At 35.7% G+C, this 20,746-nt stretch overlaps 1 protein-coding gene across 2 annotated transcripts in view; it reads right to left on the reverse strand.

The window, feature by feature from the left end:
* Positions 1–20,746, reverse strand: part of pnt (pointed) — a 79,387-nt gene that overhangs the window by 13,810 nt on the left and 44,831 nt on the right. For both annotated transcript variants that reach the window (XM_066286903.1, XM_066286904.1), the window contains 3 exons: positions 17,172–17,288; positions 8,970–9,170; positions 7,313–7,522 (listed from right to left, as the gene is read on the reverse strand). In XM_066286903.1, coding sequence (XP_066143000.1) covers positions 7,313–7,522; positions 8,970–9,170; positions 17,172–17,288 — 528 coding nt within the window. The remainder of the gene's footprint in view (positions 1–7,312; positions 7,523–8,969; positions 9,171–17,171; positions 17,289–20,746) is intronic.

Raw genomic sequence — 20,746 nt, forward strand, 5'->3', positions numbered from 1 at the left:
TTTATTCAGGAGATATTATGTATCCTAGGAGATTCTGGCAGATTGAATGAAAATAATATCACTTATCTGTATTGGGGGTACAATCATCATTAAATATCACCCTATTAATGATTTTAAACTCTGTCAGTCTAGCTGATTATATAGCAATTAGGTTAAATATTAATCCATGTTTTTACATAAGATATCTGTAGATGAATTGCGCCGTTAATGAAGGCAGATGCTGTATACCCATTGCATATGTTTTCCTACGTGCTAGCGCTTTCTCTGCACCAGTCAGCCCGTTCCCAGAATATCACCCCATTAGAGCTCATTTCTTTGAGGCTAGCTCAAAAATTATATTTATCGACATACTTTGAGGCGAAAAAAGAATTACGGAGTAGAGTTCTTGAACCCGTGTTAACTATGTATAGGTAATTTAGGCAGAAACGTAAATTTGGAGAAAAACCGAAAGGTAACGTAAGTTAGTTAGTACGATAAATCAATGGATTTGTAATAAAAGGTATTCGTAAAGTTGATAAAGGATTTAGCAGAGGCGCAAAACGCATAATTATTACATATATTTTTGAAAGAATTCTTCGGTCAACCTCATATATTATTATTTATTTGTTTATTGCAGGCATTTACGAGAAACACATTGCTTTTGGTAGTACTTTTTGCGCACCTTCAATCATAGAGACCATAAACCAACCAATTTTTTCTTACAACCGAAGTCTATGAAGGATCAATCCCGCCTCATATCGTCTAATCCATTTGCTTTAGCACAATTTTGGGTAAGTTTAGGACAATCATGTGTGTCGGTGTCAGGTTGCGGGAGTTTCCGGCCGGAAGTACTCACAATGAACGCGTATTCCCTTTCTTTGTCGACTCATTCATGTCGTGAAACGCACTCGAATCTCAATCGCAGTTTCAATACGATTGCCAAATGCACACGCTGGATGCAAACCGCCCCCATTTTTTATTCTACTCTGAAGATCGATGCTCATTCTTGCAGCTCAGGTAATGAAGTTCTTTTAATGAACGTGGTGTACAAGGAACGACCCTAACGATCATCGTGGTAGCCCCTTTTAATAGCTCTCTAAAGCCTCTTTTGAATTATTATTATTTCCTAACCTTCGCGCAGACAGGAAGTGATTGGTGGCACGTGACGGACATTTTTAAATCGGTCGTGAAAGAGGAACCCACGCATTATGCATCTCGGGTGTCAAAATTCAAAACGACGCACGTGGATAATAAGTTTTTCCGGTTGTTTTGAATATTAGAATAAGTAATTAAAAACTGTGTCTGCGATTAATATTATTCGGAGTGTTAATAAAGCAGGTATTATTACGGCTTGACGCAATATGGTATTATCAGCTCGCTATCTGAACACATCTTGGGGGCTATATTCGGAAAGACGTGGGTATGCCGTTATCTGTGCTGCACTCTTCGCACCTGTTAAAAAGAATGGTCAACAGTGTCATCACCTTGCTTTGTTTTTATGAAAAATGGTGCGCCCTCAAGCCACCCCCAGCCAGGTGGAGCTCACACAAAGCACGTTTCCAGCCCTAATCGGGATTGAGATCTCCGTTAATAAGGCTGTTTCGAATTCCGCACCTCGTGGGCGCACCGGCGAAAAAGAAATTGTTGGATTTGACTGAAAAATCGAACGGATATGTCCGCACACAGAAAAGTCAATAAAGAAAAAAATAGCACTACAAAATTCGGATATTTGTCTGTGAATGGCGTGTCAACTTTTACGTCTGTTACGAAATTTTATTAGTTACATCCTGTTATTAACATTTTAGTGGTAATACATCAAAATTAAGTTCTGCCATGGACTAATTATGTGTTTATCGTAAATGATCTTTGGCAATATAATCGAAGCAGCGATTATTTTTTTCTATATAAAAATTTTACGTGAAGCAACGTCAAAAATTAAGTCTAAAATTACCGCGGAGATTGCGAATGTTTGTCATGAGATGAACTTGGTAATAATTATTATCATCTGTGCCCCCAAACACGAGATCCCTTGGACACCTCCATAAAAAACAATAAAACAGAAAATCCGATTTCCGCTCCGAAACAGGAAACATGGCCGATAACATCTAGCATGCTTGAATAAAAAACAAATAAATAATTAACTCGCTTAAATAAAGGGGGCAGCACGGGATTTGGTCGTTGGCGGCGTAATTAAGCCGGTCTGATTTCCAATTTGACACCAGAAAATTAAACGTAGCACGAATGTCAATGAACGAGGCTCTATTGTCTGCCATAAAGTGCGAACATATGATTTTTCATTACCTGTTAAATTAAGCCTCGAAAATTTGATATAGTTGACATGGATCGTGAGAAGAAAATGTAAATATAAATCATTTTTCGTCTTAATAATTTATTTATACGGGCGCTATGAAGGTAATGTAATTGTCAGCGTCACTGCTAATGTCAGAGCAGGATATCCGTTGCTGTCAGGGCCATATTGAATAATCATTATTCTCTAATACAGCCTGAGAGTACCTACTCTATGATTGAAGACGTTTCGACTTGGGAAATTTAGCTATTGTTGATATGCAACACCTTAAACTTTTATATATAACCACGTAACTTATAAGAATCGCGCAAAATCAATGTGTACCAGCGTTCCTTATTTCGCCTCAATGAAATTGGTGAAAATTCCTGAAACCATAGTGCTAGTGTTTTGTGCCATTTTTACCCCGACAGCAAATTCATTTCTCTCAGACCATTTGAGAAAAATACTTTTCTACTCGGCACAAAGCTCTGCCATCCTGCATCCTATACTGTGGTAAGTTTCAGTTTTGTTTGTAAGACGTAATTGTTAAATAGGTCCTCGAAACACATCGGTTCGGGCGTTTTTTGACGCAACCATCTACCCACAACTCAAAAAAACATATTTTTTGTATTTAAAATTTATGGTTTAATCGGATCTAGCAAACTAGAAATTTCAATGACCAATTTTTGCTTATTTTAAAAAATCAAAATTACCAAAAAAGCAACTTCGGTTATTTGAGTCATACCACATGATCACCATAGTAGGTATAAAATCCATGAAGGGCCCGCAAAATCTTCTCTGGTTACCCCCTAAGGAAAATGGCGCACGTGGTAACTTCCGAAGACATTATTGGTGTGTTTGTATAGACACCACTAAAGCAGGGAACGGAAATGGGTGTGCCTCGAGTGGGATCACCTTGGTAGAAAAAAAGTCCATATGACACATATCGTATATATTAATTCCCTGGCTTCTCCAACTGGAACTTCTTGATTTAATTCTATAGAGGGTTAAGCTTTCCTTCATAATAAAATGTTAAAACCGGCTTCTATGGATCACTTTACATATTATGACTAACAAGAATCCATTTAAGGTCCAATTTACTATGGTCAACCGTTACGACTGAGACTGTCGCTAATAGATTGACATTTGTTTCAATTATCTTATAATTAAGTTAAACAAGTAAATAACACCCCATGCCCAATTGAAGACACAGATAACCCAGACTGGTTTATTTTGGACAAAAATGTGTATGTTTTAACCAGATAAGGTCAGCATTATCTGTTTGTGTTCAAGCTTTGCGCCTGATGGTGTCTTTTTATCGATAACTGTTGCTTGTGTTTGTTTTAAGAGTTTTGGAGAATATCTTTAAAACTGCAAAAAGTGATTGTTAAAAATGAATCGAGTTTGCATAAATTCTGCATGTTTTATGTAAGTAACACGCGTACATCCTTTCAGGTGTTCTGGGTTCTGCTCCTGAATGCAGGGAAAACAAATATTGCGCGTACAGCTATTATTATTAGTTAGCAAATCTTAAAAAACCTTTTCCGCCATTTTGCATACATCTGGTTAACTTCTCGTTGAAAAACTCTTCCGCAGGGCTGCGTCAACATCTTTTTCTCTTCTACACCTTTAGTGCAAAGTAATGCAACCCATTAAAGCAGCTAATCGATAATAGCCGAGTTTTTGATCGAGATTTTTTAAATAAATTATGCCTCTCATCAGATTCATGTCAATCAATGTAGAGATAACGAACACGATTATAAACCAGTAGGGGCATCTTTTGTCGTGACAAAGGTATGTAGTTTCCTTCCTTCGACACCCGATCGGTATCTCGTAAACAGGATTCCGGGCTTTTGCAGAAAGCAGGAAATATTAAAAACCCTGCCCGATAAGAATTCGATTCCGACCTGAAACGAAGCATTTCCTCTTACACGGAGATCTGGCCGATCACCTCTTTAATAATAATTACCGGGCATAAATAAACTAGGTAGTACCGCGAGTCATTAACAAATCGCATCCTGTGTGGTTCAATGCATGCCGTAAATGTTGAGGCAAGAAAAGCGCATAGTAGGCCCCAAAAACTACTTCAGGAATCCAACCCTCCACATTACCCCATCTCGACACCGTGAAAGCACGGGAAGTAGTGCTCATATGTCAGGGGTTCTTTTGGGAACACGTGCGACAGAATCATGGCCACTTGTTTTTATTACCGCTAAACAGGGCACTTCATTCATGGACTCCACTCGGAGGGCTGTTGAAGTGAAGAAGGAACATGCTGCGTTGTTTACGTACAGGGAAAAACGACCGCTATATTTAGACTCTCGAAAAAGGATTCCAAAGGGTTATCTCTTTAAAGCAATAATACGCACCTCTTAAAATGATAGCCATCCTGAGATTAAGAAAATCGGGCACCATTGATTCATGAAACCACGAAACCACAAACAGACACTTAACCGATTCGATTCTTCAATTAACGTGAACTGGGCATATCAAGATTGACACCACGGAGGATCGTTTTGATTGTGATTTCCTCGGCAGAAAGGGTAATTAATAACTGAAAAGGAGGAGAGACGAGCAGTACTAAAGAAGAAGAATAGAGAACGCCATTAGCATTGTTAGCAGGGTAGCGAACCATGTCTAGAGGTTTGCAGCAACTGTGTGCAATATTCCTTATCTGGCTTTCACTATCAAACTCATCCTTCATCCTCGTTTGATTCTTGGGTTTTGACCCAGTTTTGCCGCTTTGTTTGGACAAATTTAGGTCTAGATTCACTTTTCCTATTTAAAGGGTTTTTGGTTTCTTTACTGATTTTCTCGCGAGTTCACTGTTTATGTTTTGTACGGTCTCGATGGAAAATAGAATTGCAATATCTTTAATGACATCCAAATTTGTGAATGGAAAATATGAGGGTTCATGTTCTAGATTCATGTTGATGTATGTTCTAATGGTTTTGATTTTCTCAACGCGCGTTTTAAGCAACATTGATTTATGACATGTGCGAGTGGCAGAACATGAATATTCTAAACTGAAACTAGTTGACGGCTGGATGAAAGGAAATGACTGACAAGAATGAGGAAAATTCAGAACACAAGTTTTGGGAATTAAGTTTATGATATATAACAGGCACGTCGTTTTCAGCCACTGTCCAAGTTCTAAAAATATCATAAAAGGATGAAAGAGAACATTCTCAGTAGTGGCATTAATTGTTCAAGTGCTCGATGCACTTCAGGTTTCTTCATTTTAAGGTGTTCTTTCTTTGTTGTTTCGTTTAAAACAGGTCTTAACAACAAAATTGAACACTAGTTTAAAACATGCAGCTCTGCTAAAATAAGCAACAGATGATGACCCACACATCATGGAGTGGTTGTCATCCTTACATGATAATCGGCGTATCACAGTTGAAAACTGTTCATTTACTGGTAAAAAGGAGAAAAATGAATTTAATAAATGGTTAGATGCCCACTTGGATTATAGACCATTGATCGAGGCATTATGGCAACCGTGGTACAATATACAGAACGAATAAGATATTCCCTAAACTGGGGCTATAATTGAGGAAATACAGAGTCTGAAAGTTTTAAGAACACCACTATTCAAATTCCTGAATAAGTCTCGAGTTTTTCTCATGAAAAATGTGTTTTTAGCGATACGAGCTTTTTGCATGAAAACGTTCAGAGAATAGTTCCTTTGGAGATTTCTCTTGAGTTGATATAACCTGTTTACCACTGTAAGATAGTCTGTACTTAAACCAACATCAGTTCCGGAAAAGATGGCACGTTACCAATAATTTTCACTTCCACCATAACCTTCAAATGGTGCAAAAACCGAGAACCAGAAACAAAGGTGTTCTTCATTCAGACCTTGTATGACTATCGGGCCGAAAATTGCATAACTGAAACGTCGTCACGGCACCTTAAATACGAAAGTTATTATTACCTAATTTAGGTTAAGTTAATACGTTAAAACATCTTTTGTCTGGCCGACATATTATATTCAAGCATATGCGTTATCGTAAGACCGCCTCCATTTTTCGGTTTACCAACAATAATTGCTCGTATTTAGGTCTTGTTTTACGCATCAGTAGCAAAGAGTTCATTAATAACGTGTATAATGGATACGTTTATCGCGAATGAATCATATGTGTGTAGCAAAAATTATTATAATTATTATTTGCATAAGAAAGCATAAGTTTATTTGCAATTGTGGAGGAAATATTGCGATTCTTTGTAGATATTTCCTTTAGTGGTTCAGGTAGCCACGAAAAATCTTTAAAATCACGAAATCCATTTATTAAATCAACTCGAGCATCTTACACAACATCGTAGTACCAGTTTTTCGAAGAAAACAGTTATAATTCTCGGGCTACTGGCAGGCTGAGCGTTCGATTCATAAACCTTATAACACTCACTACGCCTCATTTTCATTCAGAACGCTCTTCTGGCCAACTTCCTGTGAAGCCCAGTCAAACATCAATCATTCGTAAATTAAGTGACCGAGCAGATAATTTTATTCGAAATTATGTAATTTTCACGAAGATCGACTTTGGGTAACGACGTCTTCATCTTCAGATTTAACCTTCACAAAATTTCCTGCCAAGAAAAATCATCCCAGTTTCCATCTATACATCTCAATAATTATAAAACAGATGCTTACTAGATATACTTTTTTTTAAAATATGAAACTGGCGATTCCCGCAGAGGTTTAAACACGCCAAGAGAAGAGCTCGGCTTTAATTAGCATAACTGTACCACATAGGAGCTACCATTACACCGAATCGTGTATCAGCCATAAATTATTACCTTGGTGTGATGAAATAACGAGTTCTTAAGGAGTTATTACAAATAATAAAACAAGAGATATCTTCTCGATTAATTTTACCATATCAAAGTTCTAGTCCGTAATGAAAGTAGAGATTAACATGCCATTACTGCATCAGCAAACTGGAGCCCGAGGAGTAGTTTTAAGGTCACTCTTTGACCTTGCTAGTTTGGTTCTTACATATTTTTGCATTTAAGCTTTTTTTGTTAGAAATAAGGAGTATTTACCGTCGTGTAGAAAGTTGTTATTCGTCGGTTGCGCAGGTGCCGGGGTATTGGTGGGAGGTGGAGTGACAGCTGTTAAGGGAACAGGCTTCCGGTCCTCTGCAGGGCTGAGCACAGGCGCCTGCGTGTAATCGATGAAAGGCGGGATTTCCGGGACGCACATGGAGTCGTACATAGCGTTGGAGATGGAGAGTCGTTCTTCCTTTTCGACATCTGAAGCAATTTAATAAAATTCCAGTAGGTGTTCGGTTTTCTGTTTCAATTCAATATTTTTCGAAGCGAAGGAGTACATGAAATGATGAATCAAGAAATTTTTATTGTGATACAAATGAAAATAAATTCACGATTTAACTTTTTCAAATATTTGCATAAATGCGGCCTATAGAAAATCAAATGTGTATACACATGAATATAAATATGCCATCTGCTTATGAACATAAAATGATGCATTATGCTGTATATATACTAAAAATTGGTTTATTGCGCGCAGTGTCAAATAAGTCTAAACTATCAGTCAGAAATCTGAACTAACCTAAGTAGCTAGTAACGTATAAATTCCTTAAAATACCAGAGATTTCGAGGTAGTATTCAAACATGAGTGAAGAACTAGAATACTAGTAATAAATTTGAAGTGGTGGCTTGATAAATACCACGGCTTGTTAAGATACCTGGTATTTCTAGCTATCATTCAACCTTAAATAAAACACCAGTAATAAATTTGAAGTACCAGTAATAAAATTGAAGTAACTTGTAGTAATTGGTTTGTAAAATTTCCTTAAACTACTAGGAATTTTGAGGTAATTTGCAAACCTGAGATATACCAGTAAAAAATCTGAAGCACTAGTAAAAAAAATAAAAATATAAAGTAAACTATTACATTGTAGAATTCATTGAATAATACATATACAACCATTAATAAATCATCAGTAATAAATTAAAAATAACTGGCTTATAAAATTTGTTAAAGAATCAAACATTTTGAGGTAACATTCAAACATAAGTGAAGTAATTAATTTGAAGCAGTATCTAATAATAAATTTGAAACTTTCTTAAAATAAAATTGAAGTAACCTGTGATAACTTGGTTCTAAAATTCTTTACTTATTTTGAAACCTGAGTAAGATATCGGAGTAATACATTGGAAGTGGCTTCGTTAAAATACAAGAGATGCTTAATACTAAACATCAGTGAAGCACTAGTAATCAACTGAAGTAATAAACATGAAATAATAATGTAACTGGTTTGTAAAATTCGTCGAAATAACAAAGTGAGCTATCGAAATACCTAGTATTCATACCTGACCACACCACCATTAATAAATAACATGAAACAGTGGTAATAGCCATCGAAGGCTAGTAATAAAACTGAATAAAACTAGAAGTTCAACGTCTTTTACCTGTTAAAGTGAAAAGAGCCCATAACATGCATTTATTGAGGAATTTAGGAAGGAAATACCTATTTTAATACTGAATTTTGGAAATATCTGAAGTAGTGAGACAGTCAGATGAGAAAGTGTTCGTGTTAACGGAAATTGAAAAAAATACCTAGTAAAGTACAGATACACTTCCAGAGAATTAAGAAATCCATGCAGAATGTATAATAATTTTCCGGATATTTAGCGATAATTTTAAATCATTTACTGAACTTTTCAAGATAATTACCTTTCTGTAAAAGTTCTAAGTGCTCCCACAAGATGTCTCCTACAAAAGCAGGCGCTCGCGCCAAAAAAGCGTCCTTGCCCATCGCACAGATGTCCTTGCCCTTCATTCGAAACTGGTGAAGGGGGCTGCATTCCAGAGAAAACTCCTTGGCTGCCCATTGGAGCCAGTGGGCAACGTGGTTCTCGCTCCATTGACGCGGATCTGAAACCACATTTCCATGCTAGTTACTCTGGATGGAAGATTAACTTTCTTTGGAGACTTAAAGAAACAATTTTGATTAGATTTTTTAATGTGTTGGCAACGCGAGTGATGCTAATGCCGATTGAAGTCGGCCATTGTTCTCGACGTTGAGATTTTTGCTTTGATAGGGAGTCGGCCCTCTCGCGGTCCAGTGATCGCCAATTGCAAGCAACACGATTACGCCCACGACCGAGTACTGCGTCGCGTTTTTATTCAGAGTAACGCTTCGTTTGGCCGACCCATAGACGTGTAAAATCGACTTAAGGTGAGTGGAACCGACAATTCTCGTATAGAAAAAAACTTACAGGTATAATTCAAATCACGTAACTTTTTATTCACGTCACAAAATCTAACGATGGAGAGTCTATTTATATAAAATGACAAGTCATATAAACTTTATATGCTAAAAAAGAAAAAAATATATATTTGAATGGCCTTAACATAACCCTACTTTTTTACACGGTTGCCGTGTAATTTGTTGACGTGCAGGTTTATTTTGAAGTTTTAAACCAGTACGTTCTTTATTTAATCAACTTCGGCAGTAAAAGTTTATTGTGTTGAGAATTAAAATAGTGCTCTTGGTCACTTATCATCGTCGTTATTATTATTGTTGGTATAATGTGCATGTTCTTAAACAATCCTCATAAGGAGCTTGTAGCTTCTATGTTACATATTAATTTTGAAAAGCTGTGGCATCACTGTCGATATGAAGCTGATGACGTGTATAAAAAGTTACGGGATTTAAACCTTACTAAGAGATCTGTAATGGATTGTCATTTTTTGAAGAAAAAAATCGGACTCTTCAAAAGCCTTAACACAGCTCTATTAGGGCTATCAAAAGCAGAATACGCTGTATATACATATGTATGTATTTAATAACATACATGTGTTATAATTGCCACAAATTCGAATACTTGGCAGCAGCAGGCACCGATTCTAAATTATGAGAAAGATAGTTCACCAAAGACCATGAGTACTACATCATAGATCAAAACCATACAGATTGTAGTACATCTTGTCCGACCCTACAAAGACTGACAGAGCTCAAAAAGCCAACAATAAAGCACTGCGTAAAGCAATAACAATTACAAGTGTCGGAATTGCATGCTGCTACATCGGATAAAAAGAGATTTGCACCAAGCAGCTTAGATCACATTAAAAAAATCATAAAAATTAAGACGCTTGAGATTGAATGTTTAACTGAGGGAGTTTAAGACGAACCTCACATGCTAACGCTTAGTTAACAATGGATGAATGTCCAAGAAAAGTTTTTTTATTAAAATAACAAATTACAAACTGGTATCGTGTAACTGTAAAGCTGAAATGGAACATGGAGAAGTCTGCATATACTCTGTTGAAAGGTATGATTTTTGCAATGAAAATTTGAGAAAAGTTTCAAAGGTTTGGTACATATTATTAATAATAACTTGATGTGGATGAATTTATATGAATACACGTAGGCTATATACATATAGAAAAATATTGCCAAACAGGAAAATAAGCAGACTGTGTGGCAACCCCTCTACAAAAGAGTTTTACCTCTCATTGTCTAACTTTCAATATGGATTCAGTATGACAACCGTATCTTCAAGACTGATTCTTTACTCCCGCTATCACAGAGATGAGGTAATTGAAATACTTGGGATTTCCTAGGAGTTCTCTTGTTTTCTCTTACATGTTAGTTAAATCTGGTTTTTGGTGAGTAAACAAACATCTACAACTTTTGTTAAAATTTTCAATTGATTGAGTGAGCTCTAGCGAACAAGTGTACTCTTGTCATTAATAAATATAACTATACTGAACATTACAAAAAAAGAGTTTCATAACTTACCGCAGCATGGAAGTCAGCGAGCGTAAAAATTTGTTGCCAACATGAAATTAAAACTGATGGAACTTTACCGTAATTAGTGGTGCTCCTAGTCATTTTAAGTGATCTTTTATTACAATAAAAATGGAAATCGACCCTCAGAAATGGAATTGGGTCAAAACGGTCTTTTGTTGCCGTAATCTGACGTTAAATCGTATTTTTTTAGGTCACTGATAATCATGTAGGTAATTAATGTGTATGCTTTTTTATTGTAATTAATTGCATGATTCATAGACAATTTGCACTTCTTACTGTAACGTGAGTAATTCATCGGGACAGATTAATATACAAGTTGTCAAACACCTTTGTTGCATTCTGTGTAACTAATTGAACACTCCGTTTCGAGGTATTTGTGTTATGGAGTGTCTCGTTACGGAGGAAATTATTATTAAATACCACGTGTATCATTATTTTACAATAATTGTCCATAGGGACCGATAAATCAGTCGTAAAGAACGCGAAAAATTCCACGCACTAACAACCACAAAATATTTTTATCAAACTCGCTCTCTACGCTACTGGAGCTAATCCACTTGCAAATTACATCTAATTATGATTAATGCCATACGACTCCGTTATCCAGGCGGAGATCAATTTAAAACGCATGGAGTACAGGTTTCATTATGTACCATACTTTATCATCGTGCACCCGTTCATATATGAGATATTTTCTATTTTTGTGAAAGCGGGCGGTATTTGAGGGTGGAGGGGGAACGGCGATACCGGAAATGATTAAAGTTTCGGGGGGAAAAGAGGAAGTATCCGGCGCTATTGAAAAGCAACAATGTGTAACGATGCTGCATCCGCTATCAATTGTTATTAATGAAATCACCTGTACATACACACACAGAGATTTGCTGAAATAAACAGTTATGAACTTTTTGGAAATGCGAAGTTGGAGTTCAGGGCAGGACCAAGAGATTGAAGGTCGTAGATGTCTTTAATTTTTTTTATATCAACAGCAGATATGTATTTTGAGGGGGGGAGGGTTCAGCTTAGTGGATCGATGTTTTCCCATCTGCGAACCCGTAAGTTATAAGATACAGTGTATCAATTTACTAAATGGTTGACATTCATTAAAAAAAAAATCGAAAATACAAAATGAATTTTTCGAAATCACTTTCATGATTTTTATGAAATTTTATGAATACTATTTGCTGTCAAAGGCACTTTAAGCAGGGCATACTCGAAAATACTAATGTAGATATTATGAAGAAAAAAATATATATGCCACTGTCCCCGCCAAAATAACAAATTTTAGTTCAATAGATGCTGAATTTGGAATGAAAAGGCGCCCTTAATTCTTCGTATTAAGACGCATCATTCTCCATGAAAAAAATTAAAAAAATAATTTTTTGGTAAAATATTGCTTAAGCTTCATGACACTCAGATTTAATCTACCAATTTGATGAGTAGTATATCTGGGTAAAATTCATTGGGAAAGTGTAATAAATCGTTATTGAATGTGTTTGCGGTCTGTGGTTATCAGAAAAAAAACTATTGTATAAATATCTTCTAATCTCTTCAAACAGTGTGATTTGTTGTGTTTGGCTTTTCGAGGATCTTGTTGTTTTTGGAATTAGTCAGACTGACTAACTTTTTCACGTTCATATATGGTATCGTCAGCAAAGAGAGTAAAAGTTAAACTCCATAAATTGTAATGTATTTCATTCTTTTAACTGACCAAACTGCTAAAGCTTGTGTATCGGTTTTACGGCTGTTCGTTCCTATTTAGAATAAACTAACACTATGTTATATTTACACGCCTTTTGATCTCTCCCGCTGTAGATGTGCTCGCAATGCGCTACCGCGCTCGTTTAGATGTTCATTAATTCACATCAAATATATAAATGCCGCAAAATGACGTTTGCTTTACGAATTTGGTTGGCCACACTATTACACACCACATAATGGCAGTGTTTTCCCCTCGAACAAAAAATCGCGTCAGCCAAAGTCAAAGCTCATCGTCCATGACGATGGTAGCTCAATTATTGTCTCCTCACACATTATTTTCATAATTTTGCAACAACAATACAATAATACAAATGGCTCCGCCATTCTGGGAACACACAAATGCCGCAACGTTTCGAATGCCGGGCATATGCCGTCAGACGTGGCGTGACGTCAAGTACTCTTACAGTACTGGGTGGTCGAGGTGAATTGTTAATTCAAATAAGTAATAAATTTTTATTACCGTCCATCTGTGATTCAGTATAAAAAAATCAATAAATTTAATTATTTTTCTAGTAGCTGATAAGCAAATAGAGTTGTTTCAGGCAGCAGTAGTGGAAACTGATATTTTGAAAATTTTGAGAATTAGTTGCAAATATTAGGAACAATTCCATGCAGACTTTAACAGTCTATTCATGACTGTTATTTACTATAAAATTACATGCGTCAAGGACCTAAAATGTTAATATGAAAAAAATCTGATGGGAGTCAGAAATGACTACACAGTGGTCCCATTAAACCTTGTCTTACACAACTCAGTGATTCCAGTTGCCTACCAGCTACACGTTTAATAAGCTTTAATTACTAGGGGGTATAAACAAATTTTACTGCCAATCGTTCACGCTCCACTGGGTTTTAATTAGTTGGTGGTACTCTGTTCTTTTGGCGTTTATCATCGGAAGAGATACTTAAGATCAGAGGCGGGTTTGCGGTGGAAAAAGTGCCCGATCGACGGCAATTATTAGCTATAATTAGTCGACCGTCTGTCAGGAATTCAGTTTTTTGAGGTGTGCATGTGGTACTTTTCTGTACGGCAATATGTTGCTCATCAATACCAACAGGTTGTAATGAAAATCCTTTACGTAAAACTAGCATTTTCAGGTTAAAAATTGAAAAATTCACCCTTGTATAGGTCTCATCACGACACTTCAGGTTAATTATAACTTTTTTTTAATTAGTAAGATAATATGTGTTAACTCAAGCCACTTAAAATTATACATTTCTGAAAGTACCTGGGAAAATCTATTTGTAAACAAACCGCAAGCCGTCACTCGGACCTAACTAAAGACAAGAAATTTAGTTTTGCATATAATGGCCTTTAACACTTGAAAACCGCCCTTACCTGCGGTGTATTCAAAAATCCTGTCCTATTGAGAAATAACGAAGATTTAATTGCGGTGGGTCTTTAATCCTTTGGTAAAAGAGGTGTTACCAAAGTTGAAAACTACGGTGATTATAGAAGGTGTTCTGTCGACAATGGAAAATCGATTACTGAGGGTGTTTCAGATCGAATAATGATTATTGGCCCGAACGTGTCACCTCCGAATGTAGGCAGCTTATGGAAAATAGAATATTTTAAAACTTATGAATTCTGTAAGGTTCTAAGATAAGTTGAAGATGTTTTAACGTTCGAATATCTGAACTGTAAACGATCGCATCGTCTAAATATAGTTTCAAAAATTTATGCAAGTATCCTGCCAATACTTTATGAGTCATCAAAAAAGTACAAGGTGCATTTTTGACTCCCAAAGACATTAGACGATAATTGTTATAGAAATTCATCGTGAATGCAAGACCATTTTTTTATGCAAGCAAGGGATAAGTTCTTATTTGGTAAGTTGAATCGATAGTGATGGCATTTAATTTTCGAAAATCAATGCAGAATCCATGATAAAAAGTTTTTGATTTATCGACCACTACGATGGGAGAACAGTGGGTAATCGGAGCTACTAGTCTCATATGTAACATAACAACAATTACAAACGTATGTAGCATATCAACAATTTGCTGATACAGAGTCTCTCTAGGTGAAACGGGATAAGGTTTTTGCTGAATAATCCTGTCCTCTTTTAATCAAATAACACGCTGAGTCGTATTAGTGCTAGGTTGACTATCGTGCATCGAAAAAGGATCACTAAACTCCAAATATTTGTATCAATCTTAAGTTCATAATTATATGCGAGATCAATTTTTCCGGGGGGTCAAAGGTACTGAAAAATTTATCACCTACGTATTAAAATTAAACAGTTTTTCCTGCATACATACATCAGATATATGTACGTATGTCTATCATAAAAATTTGGCTTTAAAACTTCAATTTTTTCTTCGTGTCCACTATGCACTCTAGAAAATCAATTACCTTCTGATTAACCTTCAAGAAAGGTGCAGTAATTTCTTAAAACTGTGCTATTACCTAAAAATTTACTTCAAACACTACCTCATCTATTAAGACTGATACATTTAATCTTAGGCACTGCCTCAAAATCAAATTAAGCTGCTTATATGACCTGTAAAAATAGAAAATCTGTAGTAGAACGTTCCTCGTCGCTCAGATCGTGAGTCCACTAACGTTCTTATCACTCAATTCCCAATGTCAACCGTATCTTAGGCGCAGGTAAAAAAATTCTCTTTTATGGCGGATAAAAAATAACTTAAAAAAAAATAAAGGCAGTGAATGATTTCCCAAACTAACAACGTTGGGTCGTTGTTTTGCTCTCTCGTAGCTTCAGTAAATGAATGTCTCATTGTTAGCAAAACACCCTGTATAAACTAACTAAACTTTCAACTTTCGGACCAGAAAAGAATTTCGACCTTACCAACCGATCCTAGACAAGCTCGACAGGCTTAAGGCCGAGGATGGAAGCTGATTAAAATGTAAACGTTGTAGCAGGATCGCCGCCTTTGAATGCATTTTCAGCTTGTAAAATGTGGCAGTCGTCCGTGATTGTGAAGTTTGTACCTGAATTACTACTATCAGACACTATTAATACCTACAATGGTCGCAATAAATGCTACAAAAACTGACCCTGTCCGAGCTTCGGTTCAATCAACTGTAAGTCGGCTAGTTCAAAGGGTCTAGATGTCTAGACACCCCGAACCTGGGGGTTTCGCTTCATTATGACACATTTAGAATACTTGCTTGTGACGTTTTCATTATTAAAGCAAAACAGCAAATTAAAAATTGATTACGATTGACTTGGTTCATGCCAATTTCTTGTTTGTTCGCTTTCAGGCAATTTTATTACCAATAAACGGGGCTCCGATGACAGCTTGTGGTCACAATATTGACCGTTAACGGCGTGTAAACTGAAGAATGGAGAGGTCTGCGATTTTATCGGATGTTTTTATGATAATACCGGATTCCTTTTAAGAGTTTTAAGTAATGTGCCACACCAAGACTCGGCTTCTTTCTATGGATTCGGCCAGTCAAGCATTGTTCAAATCACACAACTTTTCATTCACGTCACAAAATGTAACGATTGAGAGTCGCCTTATGTAAAACGACAAGTCATATAAATTTACTATGTTAAAAAAGAATAAATATATATATTTGAATGTCTAAACATAATCCTTTGCGCTGTTGCTGCTTAATTCGTTGACGTTTTGGTTTAATTTGGTGTTTTAAACCATTGTGTTCTTTGGTCATCTACTTTGGCGATAAAAATGTGTTCTTTTGAGAACTAAAATAATACTCCTGGTTATTTACTATCAATATTGTTGTTATTACTGTTGGTATATGCCCAAGTTCTTAAATAATCGCTGTAAGGACCTACACTTGACAAATTCCTGCTACATATCAATTTTGAAAAAATGTGGCATCATTGCTGGTAAAAAGCCTGTGGGGTGTATAAAACGTTAAGTGATATGAACCATAGTTTAATATTTTATGAAATACTCGTCGAGTTGAAATTTGATATTGAAAATTGAAAATAACGTCGAATGGACGTTAAAAAATGTAGGAAAGTTCTAGATGTCTTGAGGGATCAACGAGGGCAGCAATTTAAATTTAAACCCTTACTAATGGATATATGTTTCTGAAACTTTAATTTGAGGTCCAAGTTCAGAAACTGGAATGTTCAATGAATGACAAAAATTCACGTTTTAATAAATTTTAAATAATTCTAGACGCCTCGGGATGCCGCTGTAGACCTCCAATTGAATAGTAATTTATTTTAATTCAAAAATTAAAGCAATGAATTAAACCACTTGAATTGTTAAAGTGCTTCACCATAAAACTATTGACTTGACTTGATATATGCTGTGAAGCTTGATTCGCTTCCAAGTAAGTCACCTAAAATACCTTGAAAATCAAGTAAAGTAGTGAATCCTTAATTTTTTCTATATAACTTTAAAATTTCACTTACCTTTGGTTATATTTAGACGGATCTGTTCTTTTTCCCAAGACGCGAAAGACGCCTTGAGCGCCTCGGCCATGGTCTTGTTGGTGCCCGGTGTCAAAGGGGGCACTTGCGTCGGAATATCTGCAATAAACAGTAAAAAATTACCCTCGGTATACCAATTAGATCATGTAAAAATTACGGCAAATTGATGTGAGGCGACATATATCAGGAATTCAAGCTTTTAGTCCAGTCATCGCAGCCCCCACCCTTTCCTAATAATGGACATTTCACGCAATTAGAAGGAATAAATTAAATGACATAATTCCAGACTTTAAACACTGACTTCCGTTGTTCGCGTAGATGGTCCCGCTTTAAGCCTCATTTTAAGCTTTGGCTTTAAGCTGCAAACATACAGTGACACTTTGATAGCATTACGAGGTTGTGGGTTTATACATAAATAAATAAATATGCACTGCATAAATGAATTGACACTTTGGCATCTTCGAGTATAAAGTGCCCGATTTCTGCTTTCATTGGGTGATTATGGGTTTTTCAGTGGATATGTCGCAGATCTCGGAAGATCATTGTTTTGACTCAGAAAACAGCTGTAAAAATCGATTAGTAATCGCTCTAAATTTATTTCTCCAGCCAGGTGCTGACTGAATCAACTTTACAGCTTTTCTAATGGCTCCATAAACCCGCCGTTCCATAAAAAAAATTATTTCACGCTGAGAATTAAATCGCTTCTATAAACCTGATCCTCATATCCATTACTGATAAATTATATTGAATTTTACAAATTAATTTAAATTGAAATTTATTCATACAAGTAGGGAGTTATTGTTTTAAAGGCGTGAGTTATCCGCGGGTCGTTTCCGGTCGAGTTCTTCATTGCGTGGAGGAAAATGAACATTTGTCTGTTGGTTAGGCGATAATTGGTTTGATTTTAATGCTAAAAGTTGTACATAATTCGGTATAAATTTAATTCTGAAATATATTTAAATTTTTATAATTATTATTTGTACACCTCTAAAGACCCATTACAGAGGTCTAAATTCTCATTTTTAGCCACTGCGAGAATGTATATATGTACATCGTAAATATTGCCAGAGCTATTAGATGAATCAGGTGTTTGTTCTCAACTATTAGGGAAAAACGCAGGCATTTTAGCCTTGATCTTACGCAGCCGATACAATCTAACAGACATGCAGAATGTCCAAGGTTAAGGTTAAAAAGCAAAAATTAGACAGCTTAGCTAGTTTTTGTGTTTTATAATTCCGGATTTCTCCAAAGAAAAAATGATTAAAGATAAGAATGCTCTTTTGCACAGAATTCGATGTAATAACAGTTTGTAAGATTTTTTCGATAACATCAAAGGCAACTTCGTTAATCCTCGGTTTTGTTGTTACGGCGACATTATTAAAGAACTAATCAAAATAGTCCATTATTATCCAAGAGACTCTTGTTTCATATATTTCTCGTTAAACCTCGGCGCCAAAGTTCCAAAAACTTTGACTTAATTTCCGAGCTATTAACTTTCAGTTTTATGTAAAATTACACATAACTAAAGCCCCATTGATTTGATTAAGGGTCCAAACTTCAATTTTCGGGTTGTCAGGAGTCCATCAGTCAAGTTGGTGTAATAATATACTACGAAGATAGGGGTTTCGGATCTTAAATGAGAACATTTTATGCGTATTCTTGATATCTATAGCTATACATTCTGAATATCTAATAGCTCTTCAGTATTATGACAAAAAATATTACAATATACACAAATTTTAGGCAGTCCAAAATCACTGGAAAATTAATTGAAAATAATCCTCGTTGATCACTATTTACATTCATGGTGTTATGCAAGCTCTAAAGCAAATGAGTAATTATTTTATTGGGAATCCTAGTTCGATGGAAATAAGCTCGTTAAACCAAATTATAAAAGCATTAGTTGTTCAGTTTCAATTATTATTCAATATTATATTACATTGTCGCGAGTTCACACAACCTGCTCAATTTGAGTTAATTAAGCATATCATCAGTTTTGTTTTCAATGTTTGATGTGATTTTTCACCGAAAGCGGATTGTATGTATTATTATTATGTGAGACCTAATTGTGACAGAAATTATAAGATAGTATCAACACAGTGCGCAAATTTTAACAAAATCAAATTTAAAGTCTAAAATTGGATCAAGAAAAAGATAACCTATGAATAATTCATACAGTCAGAACTGACACCGAAACGGCACAATCAAAGAGTTTGAAGTTTGAACAAATAATTAAATATTGGGTAGAGAGAGGCAGACCGACAAAGAACGAAAAACCACACCTAAGCTGTTAATAAAGAAGATAAATTAGAACTCCATATTATTGTATTGAAATAGTCGGCTTTGGAGGATTTGCATTGGTCCTTCTTCCTTGAAATATTTGTTTCTAATAGTTTTCTACTTCATTGCTTTGAAAATTACCAAGGAAATGTCGGGTAAAAGAAGGTTTTGGAGGCACTAAATATTTCTATTTTCTTACTTCGAAATCTTCAAGAAAATAGCGTAGAGAGAAGAAGTACTAAGATTTAGAAAATTTCGCACGTGTTGTTTGTTCTGAACGATTTTTTTCTGTTTTGACTATGAATTCACTATCTCTTAGAACATGTTTCCTATTTCTATGGAATATTTATTTCCAAACGATCGTCTACTTTTGCACTTGGCCCCAAGGAAATTGTATCAAGAGAAAGGTTTGTGGCTTAGTAGATGTCTTTTTTGGCATTTGTCAACGTGTTCTGCCCTTTTCTTTTGAAATCTACTTAAAAACAACTTAAGACACAGAAAATTCCTGTTGTGTTATTTATTTAAAACGGTTTTGTATCTTTTTGCCGAACCAGCTGCTAGCTTTCCGTGTATGTAATTTTAAACCACATTTATTCTAATATGGAAGTTGTCGTTATAGGTAATTGCCTGAAATGGGCGACTTTTAAAGCTCCGCAACTTTCTCCTTCATCCATGGAAAACTTATATTTTTAAAATGTTTTTGGTTCTCTCCATCCTTGTTCTTTTTCTTTTTGAATTTTTGCCCCGTTTATTTCGTCGAATTTTCCATTAAATGTGATGGCCATAGCATATTGTATTTTTTGTATCAAAACAAAAAAAGATTTCCAAAATTCGGATTTGAACATGTAGTTTGATTGAACTCACATTAATATCAAAAATTGACCCAAAACAAAACACTGGAGAATCACTCTCGGACAGCTTAATCGGCCTATTGGTCTGTGGCGTTTTTGTAACGTACCTTCATCGTACCGAGACTGAAACCACCTGCTTTCTCTCACCCCGGTACGAACGACCTGCCATTGCGTGCGCAAGTCACATTACGTTATTTTTTATAATTAAAAACGGTCTACATTTTACGCATTTGCCACCGTACACCTTTCGTCCGAGCGGACACTCGAATGATTTTCCCATGCGTTTTTCACATAATTGATCATTATTTACGATATGACCAATGTAAATTGGTTTTGAGATTATTTCACTTGACGTTATACGTACATACATTGTCTTGGGAATGTTTATGTGTTTCTCCGGAGCTTTTACGAATCTCAAGCTAACTT

The sequence above is a fragment of the Euwallacea fornicatus genome, chromosome 10 (genome assembly GCF_040115645.1).
Source record: "Euwallacea fornicatus isolate EFF26 chromosome 10, ASM4011564v1, whole genome shotgun sequence".
In the NCBI taxonomy this organism is placed as follows: domain Eukaryota; kingdom Metazoa; phylum Arthropoda; class Insecta; order Coleoptera; family Curculionidae; genus Euwallacea; species Euwallacea fornicatus.